This window comes from Copidosoma floridanum, unplaced genomic scaffold (genome assembly GCF_036245765.1).
Source record: "Copidosoma floridanum isolate Cflo_tuat_1 unplaced genomic scaffold, Cflo_Japanese_pri ptg000020l, whole genome shotgun sequence".
Taxonomy (NCBI): domain Eukaryota; kingdom Metazoa; phylum Arthropoda; class Insecta; order Hymenoptera; family Encyrtidae; genus Copidosoma; species Copidosoma floridanum.
This window is the reverse complement of record NW_028321897.1, coordinates 25,469,307-25,494,000: the sequence shown is the minus strand read 5'-3', so window position 1 is coordinate 25,494,000 and position 24,694 is coordinate 25,469,307. Positions and strand designations below refer to the sequence as shown.

The window sequence follows — 24,694 nt, the reverse complement described above, 5'->3', positions numbered from 1 at the left end:
GCTAGTGGTGCTCGTATTGGGATCGGAACAACGGTTGGGGGGGGGGGGTGAGGCAAATTATAACATATGTAAATTTACTTGATCTATTGGTGCTGTTGGCGTTGTTTGGATCCTAATTGTGGCTTATATATGGTATAACCTTAAAAATTGATAACAAGACCCACGTAACATCTCTTGTTGTATTTATGGCAAAGTTAATGATAATTTATTTTCAATCAAATTAGACAGCAGACACATACAATTTATAAAAAATATTTACGTAGAAAGTAATCTCAGACTTAAAATGGTGATTGTAAATGAAAATTAGTTTTGTAGATGAGGTTCAATCACACTTTTTCAACCAAATTACACGAATGGCCTTAACATTGTAAGAGTTGATGCGAGTTCGGTTTTTATACGTACTCATTTAAAAAATTAGTTACTTTTCGGTACATTCAAACAAACGTATAGCATCCCAGTAAGCTTCCCTTTTCATCAGTCAGGGCGGCGCTACTAGTGGGTTAATACTTCGAATGCGCATAAAACTGCAGCAGTCTTTTACGTTATACGCATCAGGCGTTGTTTACTGACGTATTATCCATATAATTTGTATAAAAAAAGTAATCTTACTATCTTAGAAGAAAGATATTAATTTATAGATAAAATATAAATGATTCACTTGTATAACATCTGTTACACGCACCATGCGCTAACTTAAAAAACGTAACGGACTGTATACAAGCTCAGCTACTGTACCACATGAGGGAGGCTATTGTTCTACTCCAATAGACTCTCAATCGTTTACATGGAAAGGCCAGTTGCTCCTCTGCCTGGATCAGAAGCTGACTTATTAATTAGTTCTACAACTGCCCGTGGGGTAGCAGACGTACTCCTTTTTCCTTAGTATAGTAATTCGCTAGTTTAACGTGATTTTTAACCCGACATTTTTTTGGTCAGCTCCCCTCCGCTCCTCCCCTTGTCTCCCACCAAATTTATTTTTCTCCTTTATCCCACATACTCCTTCTCTCTTCTTGCAATACGAAGAGTCATAAATGTAAGAACATATGATAATTTAATGTCTAATTTTATTATTTAAAGCAGATTTCCACACCACCCAATAGGTCCTGCTATGGCGCATTAGGTTATTGAATTTGTAGGACCTTAAGCGTAAACTTAATATTGGTTTGATTGTGCAATACTTTGTAATTGTCTATTTTTTTTTTTTTAAATACAACCGATTTATAGGATAAGAAAAAGTAGTTATGTATCCATAATAATGTGTAACCACCATACATATTCCACTATTATAATGTTATATAAATTTATTGACGAAGAAATAGTAAAGTATATAAACTATGTAACAAATATTTCTGTCCAGACAAAATTCACATTTCTCATTATTTTTTAAACCTATTGAAATTAATATGTTATTCGGATCCTCACATCGAGACAAAGTTTCGTACAACTAAAAATAAGTAAACAAGGGTTTTTCAAATATTGAACATTTTCGAATGCTTGTGATTTATTTATTGTTATTAAAAACGCCAGAATGAACGAAAACAGTTTTTTGTACAAAATTAATGGCAGAGAAGACGTGATTCTTGAATTCAAAGTTATCCTAAATATCAAAACTCTATTCCCACTTTTTCTCCAGTAACAATTTCCACTTTTATATTGTATTTAGATAACTTAATGTTTTATTGATAAGTCTCATTACATAAACTATCAGCTATAATAAAATTTTATATTAACATTACTATGATGAATAGTTGAAGTATGAATTTGATAATAAGTACACATAAGTGAATGCTGGTCAGTGGAAAGTTAGTCAGCGAAGTGACTAGGGGGTGTAGCCTTACTAGTATGTATATTTATACTTATGCATACATACTTGTAGCGCTTCGTCTACCCCACACTTTTTCAACATCGGTTAAATACTTCAATTTTCCAGTTTGCCTTTTAAAGTTCAATAAATAAGAAAATCATGCACTTCTACTTATAAATAATATTCCACAATTAGAAGACAAATCATTTAAAAATTTTAATTAACCCACCAACAAAAATTAATATAAAAGAAAACAGTACCATAAAAAAATTGTTTTTTGTACTCATATGTTTAATTCCATGTTAAATAAATTTAAAAAAAGTAATGTCACGATTTTTTAAATTATATGTGATTAAAATGATAAAATTTTTATTTATTGACAGCTCAAGAGACTCACAAAAAATATTTTTATAGAAAACGTTAAGTTATTATTTCGTTTCTCGTAAAAAATTCTTTATCTATGGCATGGACTGGTAAAGCATCAACATCACTTCCAAAAAAAATGATCAGTTATAGAACATTTTGTTTACCAATAGACTTGAACGGTATAGAAAGTTCGTTTTTGAAATTGAAATCTAATTAAAAAATTGAGAGAAGTATGTTCGATTATGTGAGACAAGGCTTCTATGATCTCAAGAAAGCCTTAACTAGTTGAAATAGTATTAAGTGATTAATGTAATATAAATATCTGTTTTGGTAAAAAATTAATTGTTTTAGAAAAAGATTTTTGACCGGTTCTTCCAGTTTCTAAAAAAAATAAAAAATAAAAGAATCATGATTGTACAAAAAAGTATTAAATAATCATACCTTTAAACATTATTTCGTATTATAAAATGTAATTGCAGTAATTGTTTAATTGACAGAATATTTCCTATATCATCATCATAATTTTTTATTTTATGCAGAAAACAAGTTTTTTTAGAGTAAGTATTTTCCACGAGTATAAATACATCTCAAGGTCAAAGTTTTAATAATGTTAAATTATACTTGAGAAAACTACTATTTTCGCAAGGTCAATCATACGTTGCCTTATTAAGATGCAAAAATAAATGGAATCAATATTCAAAAAGAACTAGATAATAATTTGAAAATAAAAAATATTGTTTGGAAAGAAATTTTTGACGTTATCTAATTTGAAGTAGATAAAAAAATTTTCATTTTTATACGTTTGCAAAAGTATGAAAATGTACGTAACACTATTGCACAGTTCATTTAAATCGTAAATCGATGGGTAATATGAATTAAATTATTATCTAAATATCGTTTTATGACATAGCAAGGTAAATTTTAATAATTATGTAATACTGTTCACTTCAATAAAAAACAAAATCGTACTGTAATAGTATATGTAAAAATTGTTTTTACGTAGACTGTTTAGTTTTATTAAATATCTTCAAATAAAAAAGAATTTGTTCTAAATGACTGATTGATTTTGAAAAATTAAGTTTGTAACATTAAAACGTTAAATTAAAACATGGATAAATACGTATTAAAACAATATGTACATACAGTTTTTAAATAATATTAAGTTTTCATTGCACATAAATTTTTTTTTTTGAACGTTGTATATTATTTAGGTTGCAGACAAAATGGTAAACTTTATTAAAATATTCAGCATATTTTCATAAAAAGGAACAGATGATTTCTACCATTTCGTGGTAAATTGAGCTATTAGCGAGGTTCACGGCTTAAATGTTCTTGAAGATTATTTGTTGTTTCTTGACTTAGTATGAAAATATCATGTCATGCTCTTAAACATATTCAGTAATGGAATTATTAACGTATTTGGAATTCAAGTGAAAAAAAATCAGTGTGGTACAGCACTACCTCAAGGGTGATGTGTTAACGAATTGTATGGATAAAATAATTATTAAGAATGTTGCGGAAAACGTCGGGAAAGGCCTATAATAAATATTGGAGCGTTGCTCAGACTATGCTATTAGTGAATTATAATTATTTATATAGACTGTGAGATAGGAGGCAAAAGGTTTAATTAAAAATTGAATACTCTATCTCAAAATAAGAGTAGTGTAATTTAATATAACTACTTTATTTTTACTTCAAAATTATGATTCACGTGTCTTCATCCTTTGAAAAGTAACGTATATTAAATGTATATATTTTAATTGAAAGAAATAGAACTTTTGAAACAGAAGCTCAATTTGAAAGTTGTAAAATTTATGACATTTTTGTTACAATTAAGTATAAAAATTTAAATTTCACTCGTTAAATTGGAAATGATTCTAGTTATTCAAATTTTACACTTTTTCTGTTAATAATCATAACGAGCATTATGACTTATTCCAATACAATAAAGTAAGAATTAAGGAAAAACTAAAGGAATGATGTTCTAAGATTATTATACTTTAAATAAGAAAATTTCAATACGTTATAAACATTACAATTTCTAATAAAAAACATAAAATTTGTAGCGTCACAAATGGTAAAATAGATTTAAAAAATAATATTTTGAGAAAAATTTCTGCCTTTTTTTGGTCTTAGACGAAGACTATGCCCTATTTTGATTCCAGACGAAGACTATGCTTTTTTTGAGTCTGAGCGAAGACTATGCTCTTTATGACTAAAGTTTTCTTACTACAATACATTACTGAAAGAATATAGTTTTTAAACTCAGTTGAAAATGTATATTAAAAATTGTATGTTTTATGACTTAGTGCAGCACGTTGTACTATTATGGCTCTTAGAGTTATACAAAGTTTTTATTTTTATTTTCATAAGAACTTATTACTCGCACAAGATATTTAGCAGTTACAGCTAACGTACCCTAGTCCAGTCTTATTTGAATCGCATGTTGCAGCAGATCGAAAGGAAATAAGTTTATCAACTAGTACATCTTTCTCACTTATAAAATTCTGTGTGCCCATGTCCAACTCCGTTTTTCAGTAAAGTTTATTAACTACGTATATGTTGTTCCAACTTTGTACATATTATCTTAAGTTTTTTCTACAATCATTTTAAAAACATTTTGTAAATCACTTTTTGCTTTGTCAACAGCTGGAATAGCAGTTGTCACATTATTACCCTTCAAATGTGGCCCCAGGCGAGTAAGCGTCGGCGATTAGAACCCTAACATTTTTTTTTGTATTATTATCTAGTTTAACGCGCTGTTAAACCAGCAAGCATTGGTGATGAGAAAACCAACAGTTTCTTGTAATTATTTATTGATAAAATTTGCCTCAAAGCAAGATAGCATCGGTGATGGGATATTTAACAGGTTTTGAGAATTATTTTTTTTTAATGTGCCCTTACGTGAGCCAGGATCGGCAATAAAAAACCCAACAGTTTCTTAGTTTTTTTCATACAAATTAAATGTGCCCTTATGCGAGCAAGCATTGTCGATTAGAACATAAACACTCTTTTATTATTATTAACTCATAAAATTTGCTTCTAGGTAAGGAAGTATTAACGTTTAGAAACCCATCAGTTTCTTACAATTTTGTATTAATTAAATGTGATCATAAGCGAGCAAGCACTGGTGATTAAAAACATAACAGTTTTTCAGTATTGTTTACTGATGGAATGTGCCTTTAGGCAAGCAAGCGTTGGTGATTGGAATTTGAACTGTTTTCTTAGTATTATTTATAAATAAAGTGTACCCTTAGGCAAAGAAACATTGCCCATTCAAACAGTTTGACTGCTGATCGCCGATGTTTTTATGCCTCATGATATATTGTGTAATTTAACAATAGTCAGAAATGGACGTGATGCTAATCTCTGATTCTTGCTCGCCTAAGGGCACATTTTTATCATAAATAATTCTCTAACATACTTGGGTCTCTAATCGCTGATGCTTTCTCACCTAATGATATTTTTTTAAATAACTATACTCAAAAACTGTTGTTTTTTTAATTGCCATTGCTTGTTTAACAAAGGGAACATTTTATTTATAAATAATACTCCAGTACAGTGAGGTTTCTACTTACCAATATTTGCTCGTAGTGTAGAAAATAATTATTCAGGTATCATAGCGTCAGTATAGTTACTTCTAAATGTTTTTCAGTTGTTACTTTTTTGTAAACCTGTTTTAATTTGTAGTTTGCTCAAAAATAACCGCGAATTAAACTTCTTATAAAGCTAAAAAGACGTATGTTGTGTACCTCTTTAATTTTTTCATATTCAGCATATAGTTAAATTTAAGATCTGGAATAATTATCAATCTATCTATTTCTGTTCGTAAGTTCTACGATTTACATCATTATATTTAATACATTACAAGCAAGAATTGGCAAGCAGAAACCCAACTATTTTGTTGTATTATTTATGAATAAAATGTGCCCTTTGTTACAAGAAACGGTAATTAGGAACCCCACAATTTTTCAGTATTATTTATTGAAAAAATTTGCCCTCAAGTGAGCAGACATCAGCTATTAAAAATCCAACAGTTTCTTTGTATCATGAATGAATGAAATATGCCCTAAGGCGAGCAAGCATTGGCTATTAGAAACCTTACGGTTTTTGAGTATAGTCATGTAAAAAAATATCATTAGGTAAGCAAGCATCATCGATTAAAAACCCAAGTGTGTTGAATAGTTATTCATAACAAAAATGTGCCTTTAGTCAAGCTATGATCAGTGATGAGCATTCCGTCCGTTTCTTATTATTGTTTAATTATATAATATGTCCTAAGGCATGAAAATGTCGGTGATTAGCAGTCTAACTGTTTGAATCAGCGATTTTCTGTTGTACCATGCTGTTGTGTATCAAGTTTAAATAATATTAACAGACGTAACATTCGTTCACCGTTATCGGGATTTCTGTAGCTTATAACCATGCACAAAACCTTTTTTTAAGCTTGTTTTGGTTTCAAATAAAACTAATAAAACGTTGCTCTTTTCAATAATTGAAAATGTTTTGAAGCTTACTATTGCCAGTGTGTTCGTTATGAATGTTACATATTTGTCTTTTTTCATATCAATTTTTTAACAATCTCTATTTTTTTTTTTTTTTTTTTTTTTTTCTTTTACTGGATTACTGTGACAGCTTATCGGCCTCGTCACCGGAGCCACCCACTTACCACGTATGTGTGAAAGTGGGTGCGTTCCGTAAGCTCCAGCAGTTAATCAATAAGTATCTCGGTATCCCAGATGACATTTAAGAGCAAGAGGCAAAGTATGACATGTTATTACTCTCACACTAATAAGTTATCTACACATTATCTAAATACTTAGATTAAACGGCCAGTGCTTACGAAACGCATCCAGTGTATTGCCGCACCATTTACCTATCCCTTAATTGATACCATATCTATGTCATACCATACCATGGGCACAGTGGAAATATCTCCGGTGATACACTGCGCCAATTAAGCTGAAACTCTCTGCATCAACGGTGCATTGGGTCCACTCGCTACTATGTAGCCTTTTCCCGAAGAAGACTCCGTATTTCAGGACATCCACTCCTCGAAAATTAAGCTAGCGCTTTCTGCCGAAGCATCTGACCCAGGCTAATTAACGTCCCCGCAGAAGCTCCATATTGTAAGGACCACTCCTTGCCTGTAAAGCTGGCGATCCCTGCCCGATGCCTGGCATCGGGTTCGCTTATCCCTACCTATAGTCCCAGCACTGTTTCGCATTCACCCAGGCCCAAAGACTTGTGGGGCAAGGAAAAAACCTTAGAATTACTCTGAAGGAAAATTTCACGGAAAAAAACCTGCCCCAAAACAGCCGGGGTTGCATATGAACTTTTTCCGGTGATAAAAGTGTTTGCACTCACCGGGAATCGAACCTACAACCTACCTCTAAACGACGTTGCATCAGTAACAAACATGCTTACTACTTAACCAACGCCGCTACTTTTTTCAGAGTTTTTAAATGAAGGGAATGAGACCGACGACAAGGTAAACTTTCATATGTTGAGTTCTGCCTGGAAGAAAGCAGTCATTAATGCTAACGCCTTAATTTGATTTTAAAACTATTATTAAGGGATAAAAAGTGCATTGTTTTGTTTTTGTATAATAGTAGTTTTATTTTCGAGGTCCAGCATGCTTGATTAATTCTTGTTTGTTGAAACATGTGATGTTTACACTGCAAAGAAAGCAACGGGTATGTTTCTCCAAACTAGATTCATCTTTCAAAAATGCATGCTGTTTCATTTTGTGCGTAAACACAGAAAAGTGAATTAATTTATTTTAAGTTACAATTGATAAAAAATTTCAGAAACAAAAGTAGTTGATACAATCAAATAGCTCTCTACTGGTATGACTTTATATATAATAGATTTTATATTAAAAAATGTTAACTAATGCAGCTCAACGGTTAATATTACCAACACTGTGAATTCACAAAGATTGTAAAAATTATTTTGAAGTATCTAAAAAATCTTTAAAATTAAAAATAATTCTATATTTGTTTAAAAAAGAGAACATGACAAATCATTTGAAAAACAGTATGGCAACAAATTTCTAAATACAACTTTTTTTTAACATATCAGACTTATCGTGTGAGTTTTGATAAATGTTAGACGGTTATTTTTATCTTGAATGCATAGACCTTACATGTCAAAGTTTCTAGATTCGGCATTTCCTATTATTAAAGTGGTATGGGAAATAATTAAATCAAAAAATTTATTTAAAAGTTTGCGGCAAAATTACAAAATTTGAGACAATTGTTTAAGATCGATTTTTGTACTAACTACTTTTAATCGACCATGTAAAAAGTGAATTTACGTTTGCAGAAGCCTTTATGACTTAAAATTATAAATCAATTCAAAAAATCCTATTATCCAAGCCATACTTAATGACAGTAGACAACAACAAGTTGATGTATTTTATTCATAATATACTACACTTAAAATACCAGAAATCCTTTTGTCTAAATTTTATGTGTGCAGTCTGCCATCATTGTATTGAAATTTACTATTAATATCACTTTTAATACGAAAAATTGTATCTCGAGTATACCCAGTCCATGCAACGATTAACACAGAGCAATAAGTTATTTAATACGTGTATGTATACAATTATTCATTTATAGACATGTATAAAGATAGCTGTTGTTTTCTCTGATCAGTAAAAAAACTATCACTTCCCTCAAACAAGTATACTGACTTAACACCTAAACCACTGAAAAGTATAGAAGATATATATTTATTGTCAACATCCTTTAACAGTAGGTTAGTTACACTGCACAATAAAAATAATCATCACAGCAACTGTTGAATTATTATAGCAACTACAAAGCAATAAAAAGTAATGCATATATTGTAATTTTATTCTACTCAAGCACTAACACTAAACAAAAGTTTCCACAGTATGCAACGAACGTGCATTAAAAATCGTACTACACAAATACATATTCTTACGAAATTCACAGCCACGATAAAATCTATAGCAAACAAGCATGCTTTCTTGACAGCAACTCAATTACTAAGAAACATTCAATCAAAAAGTTATCAGCAAGTAATGCGCAAGTACTTTTTTTGAAAAAAGGCTCCCCGAGAAAACGCGCTGCATAAAGATCCCTGAAATAAAACCAACAGTTCATCAGCAACATAATGACAGGTACCATCGTGCCCTACTCGCAAAATCAAATTCATTTTTATTTTTTATTGTAAAAGTCACTAGAAGATCACTTCAGAAATTGTATGTACTATTTATCCAATAGCATTTTATCATTGACTGACATTAAAATATTTTACTTACTTTTCTGTAAATACAACTGTAACGTGGCTAAGATAGTTGATTATAAGTGCCCTCATTAAATAAACGCTTTTTGATGGTTAATTTTTTAATAATTACACTTATCATAACTTGAACTGTATAAAAGACGAGGATGTTACCAGGAAAATGCTAGGAAATGATAAATATAAAAACTAGGTTTAACTTTTTAAGGTCTTTTTGTATCAAAGCTAGCCAATTCGTACCTACAAAAGCAGTTAAGCAGTAAGGAAAAAGAATAATATTTGAGTGTTTTCTTTGTAATTAATGTGGTTAACTTTATGTTTTTAAAGGTCACAATTAATTCTTCATGAAAAAAAACATATATATCATCTTTTATTTCTGAAAGTTATTATATGCTTCTAAGTTAAGGTAAATATCTCTACCATGGAACGAACTTGGTATCGATTTACATTTATTACAAATACAAATTTTTTTTTAACGTTTAATCATAAAATTTTAATAATTAACGGTGGGTTATCTATTTCTAAACGTAGGTTGCTGTTTTTTATTGAAATTAGAGTAGAATTAAAAAATTTATGTGATAAATTATAAGGTGATCAAAATATACACTAAACGGAACGTCTGTAGTAGTTAGACAGAACTGTTTCGCAGTCATTGTCCCTATCGCGGAACGTGATTTGAAATAGATATATTTAGTATTTTCAAGTTAGTTATGAGTTATTTAAAGATAATAATAAATGAGAGGGGGTAAGCCGAGGTAAAACATATGTGATTTACTTTTTATTTTATAAATTTTGTATTTTTTTTTTCTTTGTTACTTAAAATTATTATTATTCATTACTATCTTTGTACATCTTCAACGTTTTTTTTATTATAGTTTTTAGTAAATATAAAACATTACCAGCTTGAGTACATTTTAATGAAAAATGTTAGAATTAAATAAATTATAATAAACTATCTACGGTTTTTCTTGTTTTATATTTAACACATAGCTTTAATTTGTAAGTCCAGAACTTCTTTTTTATCATTCAAAGACTTTTTTTTTTGCATTTTTTTTTTGATCACTTGTTTCTTGTAATTTTTTTATTTCAATCCCCTTGAGTTCTATATCTAACTGTTTTTCTGAGGAACTAAACCTTTCTTTCTTCCTTGCATCTATCTTTTCAGCTTTCTTATCTTCTTATTGTTTATGGATGTTATACCACAGATCGGATGTGTATGCAGCGATAAATTTTCCTTTTCCTTTAATTTTTTCCTTTTTTGATATGAAATATTAATTGGCATGCTTGGAGGCTCGACCAACGCGATGAAGCGACCCGTGTGTTGGCACGATCTCTGGTTAAACTTGGCTTGGCTTAGCTCGGCTTGGCTCTCTGTCTCTTTCTTTACATGCTTACTGCCACCCCTCTCTCGTTTGTAAAGTGTACTACCCGTATTATTACAGCTACATTGAAAAGTATATAATAATCAAATATCTTATATGTGTTGTATATGTAGCATATATATACACGTACGCATATATTATATATTATATATGTGTAAGTAATATTTTCAAACTATACTGACTCTAAAAATCGAACTACATCTTTAGGATTGGTAGTCGGAGACCTTATCGATTGTGCTATGCAGCATGCCAGTCCAATCTTTGTTCTTATTATTTATAGACACCAACCGAGAAACATCTGAATTAGAAAATTAATCTATAGTTAGGCGTTTTTTATTTTATATATAATTAAGCCCACCGATTTCAAAAGAAATAGTTATGATTATTTTTGAGTGGTCTAATAATGTCAAAATTTTGTGAAATTGCGTTTTAAAGCTCGTTTTGCTTATATGCAGAACGGTTTGATACACAGAAAAAATAAAAATACCAGCGTGTAAGACGGAAAATTTTCTATCAATAAACATTTTTAATTTTGTTTCGACAAGCGTAAAATGTTAAAAAAAACAAAGGCATTTTGGCAGTACCTGTAAAAGTAAGCGAGATAGAAAGAGCCATTGATCTGCTCTTGCGCTCTCTCTCTCTCTCTCTCTCTCTCTCTTTGTTGTACTCTTACAGGTAGGCATTTTTCAATGCTTTTTTAAATATTTTGTGCTTGTAGAATATGATTAATGAATATTTGAATTAGTATAATTTTTTCATCATTTAAAAAATATTTCTTCTTTGTGAATAGGATCATTTTAAAATATCAATATTTAACTATAATGCGAAATTTTTCCGGGGTTTTTCAGTTGTGTTTATTCCAACTCCATTCTTACCCGTCTCTTATAAAGAGCCAACGAAATTCGCGCACGTACGCAACTACGTACAGTAAACAGGTATTCCAATCCAAAAAGAGACAGAGAGACAGAGAAAGTAATACACATGAACGTTTGTTTAACTAATTTATGTACCTTTGTGTAGGTAGGTAGTATAGATAATCTTCGACGTCTATTATTGTTCTTTTTTGTTCTCGTTTACATATTAATGAACAAAAACAGTTATAACAATAATTTGCTTTTTCCTAATCCATAATATTCACTTATCAAAACACATATTTATAAGTAAACTGTCTTTTTACTATAGAAATATGAAGTGAAGACAATCAAGAGTTTAAAAAATAAATACTTTTTCTACCTCACGCGTTTTTGAGAGGCTGGTGTGCGCTTGGTAGAAAAAGTAAGATTCGCCACATAAGCGCCAATGCTCCGTAGTTGCCTTGCGTCCCTCGGGCCCCGTTTTGCAGGTCCCTCGGGCCGCAAAATAGCCCTCGAGACGATGGCACTTATCTGACGAAAACTTCTATCTTTAACATAGACAATCAAGTACTACCGAGTTCAATAACATATTTTTTAATATTTTACATCTGTCGTGGGTCCCGAGAGCTACACCTGATTTTTTTTGGCAAGTACTTTTCAGGCTGTGTAAAAATGTTGTTAAATTATTCCAAAAGTTTATTGCTTTTGTCTATGTTTGATTGATTTAAAGGTTCTAAAACAAAGTGGGAGAAACAGAGATCAAGATATTCTTTGAAATTCCTGTGCAATTATTCAAAATAATTTGTAGGGGTATATAGTTCCAAGTTTAGGTGCATTATTTTGCTCGTTATAAGATACTTCGCGTGTTAAGGGAATACTTTTTGCAAGTATTTCCTGGGTAAGATCTATGAAGTAAAAGAAGACATTTTTGATTAAACATGGATAAAAAATTTACAATTTATAAAAGTATCTTGAACTATTTCATAACAGCTGATTTTTTGCTCTTCAAAATTTTTGGACGGTGAAATATTATCTGACAAGGTATTATGCGTCACATATGTTGTGCAGGGACTAGACGCGTGGGGCCCCGACCGGGGGCGAGGAAACGCGAAAATGCCCGAATACAGGCATCGGTTTCGGCGGCTTGCCACAGGAAAAGGGAAAAGCAGGGAGAGGCTAAGGAGAAAAGATGGGAGTGGCATTCAGAGGAAGAGTTCCTCATGAACCGGACCTAATCAAGTTGAACGGTTGAGGGGTGCTCAGCAACCGCTGGCTCTTTTCTCCGGGTCCTCTCCGGGAACAAGGTCTTCTTCATCCCAAGCCTCTCGCCTCTGCCTGTTTTCTCCTCCTGGTCTGCATGAGTAAAAAGGGGCTATTTAATAGGCAATTGAAAGGAGTTCGTGAATTATCATTACGATAATTCCTCGTCGCAGAAGCAATAAATCCCTTGCGGTGGCTTCGTAGACGCACTCATATTTCTTTGCTGACTGACTAGCCTATTTCTTTCTTTTTGAGGTTCATTTCTTTTGTTGTTTATATATATCGTGCTACCGTGTTGTCTAGCCGATATATCCCGTTGATTTTGCGATTAGCCCACAATTGTACTCTTTATGTTTTTTTTTTGTTTTTTTTTTAAATATTATATCTGAGAAGTTATTGAGTCCAATAGAGTATAGAGTGTAAGGGATTTCACTTCAATATTTAATTACTGTCCATTAGTACGTAAAACTCGTTCATGAGAGAGATCGTCTAGGCGAATCCAAATTTTGTTATTTACAATTATTATTTTGCGTTCAATGGTTCTTAAATCAAAATAACAAAGAAAGTCTGAAGTATGTTGTCGAACTAATTAAGTTATGATTTATTGATATACTAGAGCCACGTCAGTCGTAAATATCGTGTAAGACTTGTATAAAAAAAAGGCGCTCTCGTGATTTAAATATTATATCATTGTTACAGGAGAAGTAGCGTTAATGCTCTACGAAGCAAGTTAATCCAAAAAGTTGTATAATTATAAAATACGAAAGAGTGAGTCGTGCGAACGGAAAAAACATGTTATTGAGTTTATTTTAAATCCATGATTAATTGGGGGTTGAATAGTGCCTAACAACTACGTTATGTTTTCTTATTTTCTTTTTCATTATATCTATAAATTAGTCATTGCGTCGAAACCAAATCTTGTAACTATTTTATAAGACAAGAGCTTTGAATATATTTTGGAATTGAATAATAATTATTCGTATTTTGTTATTTAATACATTGTGCTCCTGGTTCCATCTTATCCCGTATCCCACATAAGAAAAATACCCCGCAGTTAAAGTACTATTAACTGACTCTACTTGATTAGAAACATTCTTTAAATGTTTATAATTATTTGTCTGATTGTACATTAATTCGGTTTCAAGTACATATCCCTGTTAAGTCAGTTTTTCAGCTTGTTATACAAAAATTCCTCGGAATCGTTTACAACTTGAGGTAATGTTGTGTTTACATTTAAATCTTGAACGGTCTTACTAGTAGGCTCATTCTTTACTGCTACGTTTAAATATGTATAAATAAATTTTACATATGTTCACTAAAAAAGAAATCTTTCATGTGAGATGGAAAAAAAAATTAAATTGTTAATATTTTTCTAAACTACTAAAATTGTAATATTAAATTAAAAAAAAAAAAAGTCGAACGATAAACAAGATTTTTTACAAACATTTGAAAATTTAGTTATTGATCGTAATTATCAATAAAAAATGTATGTATTCCAATACTGTACATGTGAATTTCTAAATATTAAAAAATGTTGAACTTGTGAAATTGTATGTACCTTCTGTACATTCCTTTTTTAACTTGAGCCAATAATGAAATAATTCTTTATCTTTGAGGTCACCTGTCCAAATGTGGTTTATTTCAGCTTTTTTTAACTTATGTAGTGTGTATACTGGTAAAGATTCTTCGTATTGACAAAAAAACTGTTAATTTTTATTAGTATCAGTATTATTCCAGTAAATTATTTTTTCAACTTTATTTATTTAATGACTCTAGTTTTTTCCCTTTCTTTGCAAGATATCATAATGGACTGCATTTGGATCCAAAGGATAAAGACCACTGCTACGAAATCTGTTTGTGATATTGTGCTCTTTATTCATCATACTCTATTCAATACAGCTGGGAATTGGGGTTTGCTCAGTCTTGTAAGATTGTACTCCTTTCTTCAATTATCAACTTCTTTTTTCCGAATTGCTTTAAATGACTGAAAGAAAGCAACATCGAAGGGCTTAATTATGTAAGCCGAGTTGGGGTGTAGGGGTACAGTATAATTATTTCGATGTTACGTTCTCGACAGAAGTTTGACAAAGGCACCGTCATATGAGAGGAATGACCATCTACAAACAATACAACCAGAAATGGAATTTTTCGTTTTTGTAACCAAAAATAAAACACATTCATGATGTCCTCGTAGAATGTTTCGGTGGTCATCCAGCCTGTGTTGGAGTTGCCAATGCTCTATTCTGATGGACAATTCTCAAACAACTTTTTTAGGATAGTTTCAGCATACTTATACAATATCATAGGAGGTGCTTGAGCACCACTAGCACTGTATGCAAATAAAGTGGTGGCACTTTCTTCTTCAATAGCATTAACGATCTGGTAAACAGTGTGAGAGTCTTTCATAGTAAGTACGAAATCAGTTTCAGAACATAAATGAGTATTTATTTTATCACGATTAAAATATTGTGAAGCAAAAAGATTTAAACAATTCCTAATTTCTAAATACGTTCGAACTTGTGTAAACCAATCTTTGAGGTCTTCTTCGATGACAGATGCTCTTACTGAAGTAAGATGTTGAGAAGTATTTGTTCGAACCATGGGATGACGCTTCATGAACCATTCATACCCATGCCTACCTAGTCGAAGCTCTTAACGTAAGCTTCAACACAATCAAGCAACTCCTCCTTGTCAGTTGGAAAACCTATTTCAGCCTTGTACTGTATCTAATCTACAATTTTTTTTCTTCAGCAACTGTCAAGTAAATTTCTTATAAATGGCGTACTGAAATAATCTCAAATTTAACATGAAGTATTTTAATGTTAGTACGAATATGTGACTAAATTTTTAACAAAATCTATTATTACATTATGTGTGTAATGAACCTTCATACGTTTATGATTGATGTCTCTACTGTTCTAGGTTATTAATTAATCTTATGAGGTGGTGGGCCTACACAAACATGGTTTAGTATTTAAATTAAAAAGTGTGTAAGAATAAATTTATTTAGAACGAGAAGTTAGAATTACATTATTGGTTAAAGATTGAATACTTACATCAAATATTTTGGAATATTTATTACTTATTCTCTAGTCTTAAGGGTCTTTTAATAAGTTCATTCGTGTTTTTCTTGTTCTTAATAATAATTGTGAGGATTCTTTGTCAATAGAACAAATATTAATAGTTATTTTTAAAATTTCGAAAATAATGAAAGACAAAATGTTTTAGTACTTTCTGCTGTAGTCGTACTATTGTTGGTAGTTTTAAGAGTAACAATTAGATAGAAATTCTGAAGACTCATTATTTATTTCAAAAAATGGACGTTTGTATTGCATCAGTATTCAGTTACATCAACAATTTTTTTAGCTTTTAGTTATAGTAAACGCTTGGTTTCTCTTAGTTGTATTTATTTACAATTATAAATTTTTTCTGATTGAAACACAAAAATTAGCTTTCAATGTTGTTTAAATGTACAGGTAAACGAAACCTTAGCTCAAATGGTAATGACTGATCAATACGTTTAGAAATAAGTGGCAACTGGATTACCATTTATCAGGAAAAATATTTGAACTAGTAGCAATGTCTTTATTTGAAAGTCTTTTATTATACCCATTTAAGCCCTAACTGCATTGAGTTTGATAAATAAACAGTAACATTAAAGTGAACGTGGTAACCGTCGTAAAATGAAACATAATTTGCAGAGCAGATATCGGGAAAATGGCGTCAGAAATGATTCATGGAAACATTGTTTTAATGCCCTAGTCCTCGCTTTCTTTGTATACCTCTTTTCTAGCGTCTCTCCTAGCTTGCTTCTTTTCCTGACTGTAAAATACACGTTCAATTTTCATTCTATAATATTTTCTAACTCTCCAAATGCAACGATTATAGATTTCAAACATCTTAGGGGTGTCTTCGTTTGTCAAAATAAATAATACCAGAAACTCTCGATTTCTACTAAAAAATTAAACATTTTTAAAGACAAATAGTACATGTGTGAAGTAATATAAATATTAGGATAATAGGGTAGTGGAGTCTGAAGATTAACCATTTTTAAATAACTTTACATCAAGAAACATAAACATTACTAAAAATGTTTTATACCAAAAAGTAAAGCAATCCCTTTACTCCTACAAATAATGCTGAAATCATTATCATTTTATAAAGTAATGATGTACATCTTCGTAAGGTTTTTTTTAATTTTTGATGAGAAAATAAGAAGTGGCAATTTATTTTTATGAACTGGAAAAAAAAAAAATTAATAACGATACCAAATTTGGAACATAATTACATGAATAGAGAAAGCAGTTCAGTAAAGTTTTGGGAACGTAACGAAACCATTTTTGAAAAATATAAGAGGTCTGAAACATATTATTATTTTCAGTTATATAATTAAAATGATACAATTACGGGGTTGATGATGATCTTCAAGCTTAATTATTTGGGTTGTTACATTTAGCACTTTCCTTAGAATTTGCATTATTTTAGTTGTGAACGAGGTTTAATATTCTATCAGTACTTACAAGGTACTGGAAGATATATCAGCGTGTATTGAATATTAACATGCTAACAACAAAACTTAAACAAATAGAGCATCCTTAATCATAATAGGCAAAGAAATTTATGTTAAATAGATACCCCCCATTGAACACAAGACTTATATGACACCGTTGTTATTTTAAGGTACGGCTGAGTGTTATTTACTTTAATTTTCTACCTCTTGACCTTAGTAAGTACTGTTATTATAAAGTATGGGAGCTTTAATTTAAAAAAATAGTATCATTGATAGCCCTTCTATTTTACAAATTTACAATCTATTGTAAGGGTTAAAAAATTTAATGTCAACAGCATCTTCGACTCATTAACGTCCCAAAACTTTGCGGGGCTACTTAAAGTTATCATTTACATTTATAATCTTTTGGAAAATCTTTTCTTTATAGCTCATTAAAAATGTTTTCTTAAATTTTTGCTTCGGATAGTTGAGGAATATTTTCGAAGATGCAGAAAAAAACTTTAGTACTTATAGATTTTGTGGCTTTTATTAATTGTTTCAATAGTTCTAGCCATATCTTTTGGCGTTAAAGAGTTACTTTTAGATTTTACAGTTGAATTATTTCTAACTAGCCAATCCACCTATTCATAATGTTATTTGCTAATTCCACTATAAGTTTGACTCAGAAAGCATGGAAAATCTCATAGTAGTTTCAGTACATCTCTATTATTCTTTTAGTTTTCAATCACTATTAAATTATGCTTATCAAAATCTTTGTTATTTTTTCATTCAAAGTCGGAAATTTTTATTTCACTATTTATCTAAATAGAGTAACCTATAGGCAGTGAAGTGATTTTTTCGTCATCATATATGAAAACTGCGTCTTAACACGCCTAAGCATGTTGTAGAAGGAGCTATCAATACATTCTAGTCATTAGCTAAGTGAAATTTTTTAGTTTGCTTATTTAACCTTTAATACCATGATAATACTCTATAACAAGCATTAAGCTCTTGGCACCGAGAGCGGGAAAGGGACAACCCATGCTTGAGTGGAAATCGTGCTTGGTTAGTATGAAAGACTTCGTGAGCTCAAGCCCAGTGGAACAGTTTTACCGGGGTGACAGCACTCGCTTACGGCTCTGATAGCCACTGATTAATGCGAAAGATACCCTGACCGGGACTGTGCTTCCTGCACACGCACGGCGTCATACTTACGTTACAACTCGGATAGTAAGTCGGCTTTCCCTTATTTACATCTGCTTGCTGAGTAGCCAGCTCAGCTCTAGAGTAACGCAGGTTTGTGCCAAGCAGAATACGGGCATTTGAAAATCACAAAAATGAAACCATTGATTTCACTGCTACAAAAGCAAGTTTGTGCGCCCGCGCGTGTGTGTGTATGTTTCACTCGATCGCACAAACGATAAGGTACGTACGGGTGAAGAATGACTTCTTCTCGGAGCCAATGGCACACTATAATTCGACCAGGCAGAAAGAAAATTCACACTGCTAACGCGCTTTTTACGCACACACTATGCCTACCTGGCTCTTTGTAGTTTTGTGTGTAACTTTGAGCAAACAAGCTCGCCTGTATAATATGCCAACAAAGACCCTTGTCTTTCCTTTCTATCTTTATCTGTCTTTTATATGATTTTGCTTTTCCGTCCCTATTTCTCTCCATCCTACCTTCTACTCGCACGGTATAAACAAACGCTCACGGTGCCAAAAGCTTGTTCCCCATTACAACTCTATATCTCTGACATCTGAAAATATTTTTCGAATTGTATCTCTATGCACGAATTGTTGCAGCTAGGTTTTTCTCTCTAAAGGCTACGATTTCTGTAATCTCTTACATTTAATTTTATTTCTTGTTAAAATCTAAGTCAATCCAGGAGTACATTTCATAACTATATTTTTTAGTTATTTGATGTGTTATAGTTTCTTTTCTTTTTGTTAAAATCATCATTATCGTCTTGAGATTTTACGATTTAAACTGTCGAATTTTACTGTTGTAAGGCTGTTTTCTAAATAATAGCAAAAAATCCAGAAATAATAGGGCAAACTGAGTTCTGGTTTCAAAACGATTTGGTTGGAGTTAGAAATGCAAATAAGATAAAGTTTAAACTGTTTTTGAAATTAAAAAAAAATTTCAATTAAAGAATCTGTCATCTAATGTTATTCACGTTGTAGGGTAGTTAAAGTTACGAAAGTATGTCTATAATTATAACAATTATTACAAATTCACTATAAAAGCGAAACTATTTAGATAATTATAGAATAGTCTAGACCTCTATCATAAAAAATTTATACACAGTACCTTTGCAAACTAGATAGCTTCAATTTGTTTGTATATTAATCGACGCAAATTAACTTGCATTTATTCATATTTTTACTTGTACACATTCAAGAAGGCGTATGCCCACACAAAATAATATGCTTAAATTTCACATTTTATATTCCAGGTTTAAAGTGGCAAATGGTAAATACCTTTGACTATTTCCGAGTAGTAACAAGAACATTTTCAAATGATGTCATCTACTACACAATATTTAAGTCCTCCTCCAAGTATAACCCTTCCAAATATGTCCATTCCACCACCCACAACTCCTAACTTATCAGCTCCTCCACCTGCACTAACCACGATAAGTACGACAACAAATTACTTACCTAGATTTACTAATCACAAAGATGTTAATCGAGGGTTTTTTAAACCTTTTCGACCTTATCATGCACCTAAAATTATTCCTGGCAGTCAAGAAGCTCTTCAAGATGAATTTGATGGCAAAAGGCTTCGTAAATCTGTTATGCGAAAAACAGTAGATTATAATTCAGCAATAATTAAGACGTTAGAGGTATGTGTTTATTTTTACAATTATTAAAATAATTTTTTTTCCGTTTAGCTAGCTCTAATTTTACGTTCACTGTAGAATCGCATCTGGCAACGAGATTTTCGTGATAGACGTGCGCTTCAACCAGATGTTATATATTATCCTGATCTTTTACCACCTCCTAGTTATATTGATAACCCAATTAATGCTGTTACAACAAGGTTTGTTAAGACTGCTACTAATAAAATGAGATGTCCCATTTTTTGCATGGCTTGGACTCCAGAAGGAAGACGACTCGTTACTGGGGCATCTAGTGGAGAGTTTACACTATGGAATGGTCTCACATTTAATTTTGAGACGATATTACAGGTCAGTTGTAAGCTTGAAAAACGTAGATCGTTTGTGCAAGCTTGATTTCTAACCTTACGTGTTTAATCTGGTGGTAATTTTTTATTTGTATCATTATAAAAAAAGCTGCAACTATGTTTTGTAAAATTAATTTCATGTTTTATATGCAGGGGCTAAGATAAGTACATAATATTAGTTTTTTTATAGACTTTTTTCTCCATAAGTGCAATACCGGCTGTCCTAATGGAATAGTGATCTTTTTATTTAATGAAAACAGTCTAATTTGTGTATTCCATTTTTAGAAATGCATTTTGTTATTATTACTCTTAAGACCTCATGAGACTAGTCTGAAAAGCTACTATTTTGAAGAAAGAAAGAATTCACTGTTAAACTTGCTGCAATGTGAGTGAATCAGTTCAGTCTAATCCTAGCGCATATCCACATGTTAATAATGATCACGAATTGTACGCGCCGTTTAAAGCGATACAGGTGGTCAAGCTCTAGCTTTGGTCGTAACGAGTCGCTCTTTTATTTCGCAATATATATTATTATACTTACAACACTTCCTTTTAACATTTTCAACATAAAAGCAAAGCGTTGTTCCTTTTTTCTTTGATGTTTCAAGCGTTACGTCGACTAAATACATAGTGCTGTAGATGGTTAATTAAAAAAAATGAAACAAGTCAATAAAAAAAAATTTTTAAGTAAACGATTTTTTGGCTGAGTTTAAGTAAATAGTCTGTAAAGTCCAGGCTACTGGAAAAGCAAAACCGAAGCTGAAAATTAAGATACGTGTTTAAAGCATTACCATTAAGGTATAACTAAATCAGAGACTATATAGATCACCCACCTGAAAAACAAAAGACTGAGCAATTCGTGAAATCGCAAATTAAAGAAAAAAATTTGAAAGAAAAAAGTGTAGAAAATAAACGTAAAGCTGAATCTAGTACACTCCATATAGAAATAAAAGGACGGTATTACAAATGTGGAAATTTTGGATATGTGGCAAGAGAATGTAATTAAAGCCATTCCAACTGTTCACTAGGTGCTAAAGTCAGAGACACGCCGCGAGGCAAAAGGAGATACAGAGGCAACAGCAGAAAAACATACTGGTACTTACAAAGGAAATAGCAGATGCACAGGTTATAGGAACACAACGAGCGAAGAATGTCAACAACAATAGCAAGACTCGTTAGGAGCGCAGAACTTTCAAATCGAGTACGAAAAGCGTGAAGTAAATAACTGCTGAGTAGGTAACGAAATAAATTGGTTATTAGACGGTAGTAGTACCAATCACGTTATAAACATGGATACATTTTTCAGTAAATACATATGAATCCAAACAAACCTTTAGAAGTAAGTTTGCCAAATAAAGAACAATTAAAAGCTACGAAAATAGGAAAAACAAAAGTTTATTTTTCGCAATAGTATACGAAAAATAGGTGTTTTCCCGCACTCATGTGATAGACTCGCACTCGTGGCCGGTGACGGTAATTCGTGCTACGCACTCGTGTGCTCAACTGGCACTCGTTCCAGTCAACTGCGGCCACTCGTGCGAGTCAATCACGACTCGTGCGGGAAATCGTCTTTTCCGCACTTGTTACGTCAATAACTATTAATAACTGTTTGCATAACTCAAACATTGATTTTAATAATGTTTCATTCGTACAAAAATTCAGAAAAATTTTTCAAGTATTTCAGAGATCGCAAATATTAGGAAAATTATAGCGACTGATAATACAGACAAAATATGTATAAAATTGAATAATAAACTTAAAGTGGTCACACAACTAAAACATTGTTTATACCGTATATCAAGTTATTTAAATTATTTTTACAACAAATACGTTAATAGCACAATTTGACAGTAAAATAATGATAACAACTTGGACGATGATAAAAAATGAAATGATTGATGGTGTGCTAGATAATTTGGAGAATATTAAAATGAAATTCGCAAATCGTATTAAAATTAAGAGGACAAACAAACCACCTGAAAGTTATAAGAAAATGGCCAAAACAGTTTTAGAAGTTACTCATACTGATTCAAGGGACCCACATAATACAATTGGTAATAATAAAGAAAAATATCTTTTAACATTTATAAGTGAATACAGTAAATGTTTAAAAATATATTGTACACAAATTAGGTTAAAAACAGCAAAATGACTTAGTAATGATGTAAATTTTGTAAAAAAAAAGATTCAACAAAAAGGTTAACAACTTATAATGTGACAATGCAAAAGAATATTTAAACAAAAATATTATTAGGTACATTAACAAAATAGTATAATGGAAACATACAACTGATTGGCAATGAATATGGGTTGGTGTTTAGTGGAAGAAGCAGAAATAAATTAAAAATTTTTGCCTAACGTAAATAAAAGTTCAAAAAAAAAAAAAAAAAAAATTGTGTAAAAAAGCCATGAATGTTGAATTAAAAAATCTTACTAAAAATAAATCGTGGAATACAGTTCAAGGGACAAAAAGTAAGAAATTTGAAATAGTAAATTGATATTTAAGAGGAAGGATAAAAATACATTTAACACCAAACTTTTAAAATAAACTGAGTTCATAGAAAATGTATGTTGGCCTGTTAATAAAATGCAAACATTAAAAATATTGTTATCTTATTATTGTCAAAATAATTTGTTTATCATACATAACATACATCTGTACATATTGGATGTAAAAACAGTATTTAAAAATAGCTAAATACAATCAGAAACATGCATTATTCATCCAAAAGTCTATGAAATTGTTAAAAATGACGTTCGTTAACTGAATATAACACTATATGGATTTAAAGAATGCCCAATAATAAAGTAAAAAACATTTCATGAATTCTTAAGCGAACAAAATTTTGTTAAAAATGATTACAGTTTCTGTTTATTAAAAAAATAATAATTTTAGTTCAGTATACATTTTAGTTTTTGTTGATGATTTATTACTCTGTAGTAAAGATTTCAATGAAAAAAAAATGGAAGCAAAACTTAGTAAAAATTCCTGTAGAAAGATATAGGTAGAGTTGAAAATTGTATTGTGATTGAAATTGATCCTAATAAAGAAAAAAATACAAGAAGTTAAGTCAAAAAAAGTATGTAGAGTCACTAGCGATGAAATATAATGTAGGAAATGTAAAATTATATAATACTCTCATGGAAACAAATATAAAAATTAAAAAGTTTAGTAGTTGCAAACAACAATTAATGAACAACAATTTAATTGGATTTGCTGTACGTAAGTGCAAGCAAGAGACTGGATATAACAAGCAGTGTAAATTATCTTTATTGTGGAATTAGAGTGTAGAATATTGTTATATTCTATAGAATGTAGTTATATTGCAACTTACTATACGTATGCAAGGAGAGTGTTAAAATATATAGTAAAGACAATAGATACAATATTAGTTTATAATTACGATGGGAAAAGTATTAAACTGGATGGTAGATTCGGACTGGGCTGGTGATAATATTACCAAAAAATTAACAGGATGTGGAACAAGAATATACAATAACGTTACTTTTAGTAAGGCTAATTAACAAAAATGTATAACTAAATGTCAAATATTTGTAGAGTTGTCAGAAGCTGTTACTGAAATATTGTTTAGAAAGAGCTTTGTTCAATAAAATTTTAAATGTTAAAATTTAAAAACCAATTAATATTTATGAAGATTATTCAGGGGCAGTTGCGATTGTAGTACTGTACTGATGAAGTACTGTACTCTTGTGTATTGTTGTGTCGAAGTACTGTGTCGCCATATTAATGGAAAATATTGGAATGATAACTCCAGGGTGATGGAAACGATAAAAACAGAGTCACTGTAAAGAATACTAGATAAGTTCTATGTGAAATGGATATCCAAAAACCTTGACTACAACTGTTTGCGTGGAATCTGTAGCATTGCTGATGCCAAGAATAATTCTATCTCATCCTAGCTTCTTTCCGATCATCTCTTTGACGGTTATTAGGTAACCTTAACTAAATAATGTAGATTTATTTTCATCGTGAAAAACAAAAATACACTGAAAAATAAACACTTAAGGTGCATAAAGGCCTTGCGCGACCTATAGAAGCTTACATTTGACTTA

General features: G+C 31.0%; 1 protein-coding gene across 6 annotated transcripts in view; it reads left to right on the top strand.

Moving 5' to 3' along the window:
- Positions 1-24,694, top strand: part of Wdr33 (WD repeat domain 33) — a 312,953-nt gene that overhangs the window by 65,000 nt on the left and 223,259 nt on the right. For all 6 annotated transcript variants that reach the window (XM_089593911.1, XM_089593910.1, XM_089593909.1 and 3 more), the window contains exons 2-3: positions 19,890-20,279; positions 20,355-20,624. In XM_089593911.1, coding sequence (XP_089450037.1) covers positions 19,953-20,279; positions 20,355-20,624 — 597 coding nt within the window. In that variant the 5' untranslated portion in view covers positions 19,890-19,952. The remainder of the gene's footprint in view (positions 1-19,889; positions 20,280-20,354; positions 20,625-24,694) is intronic.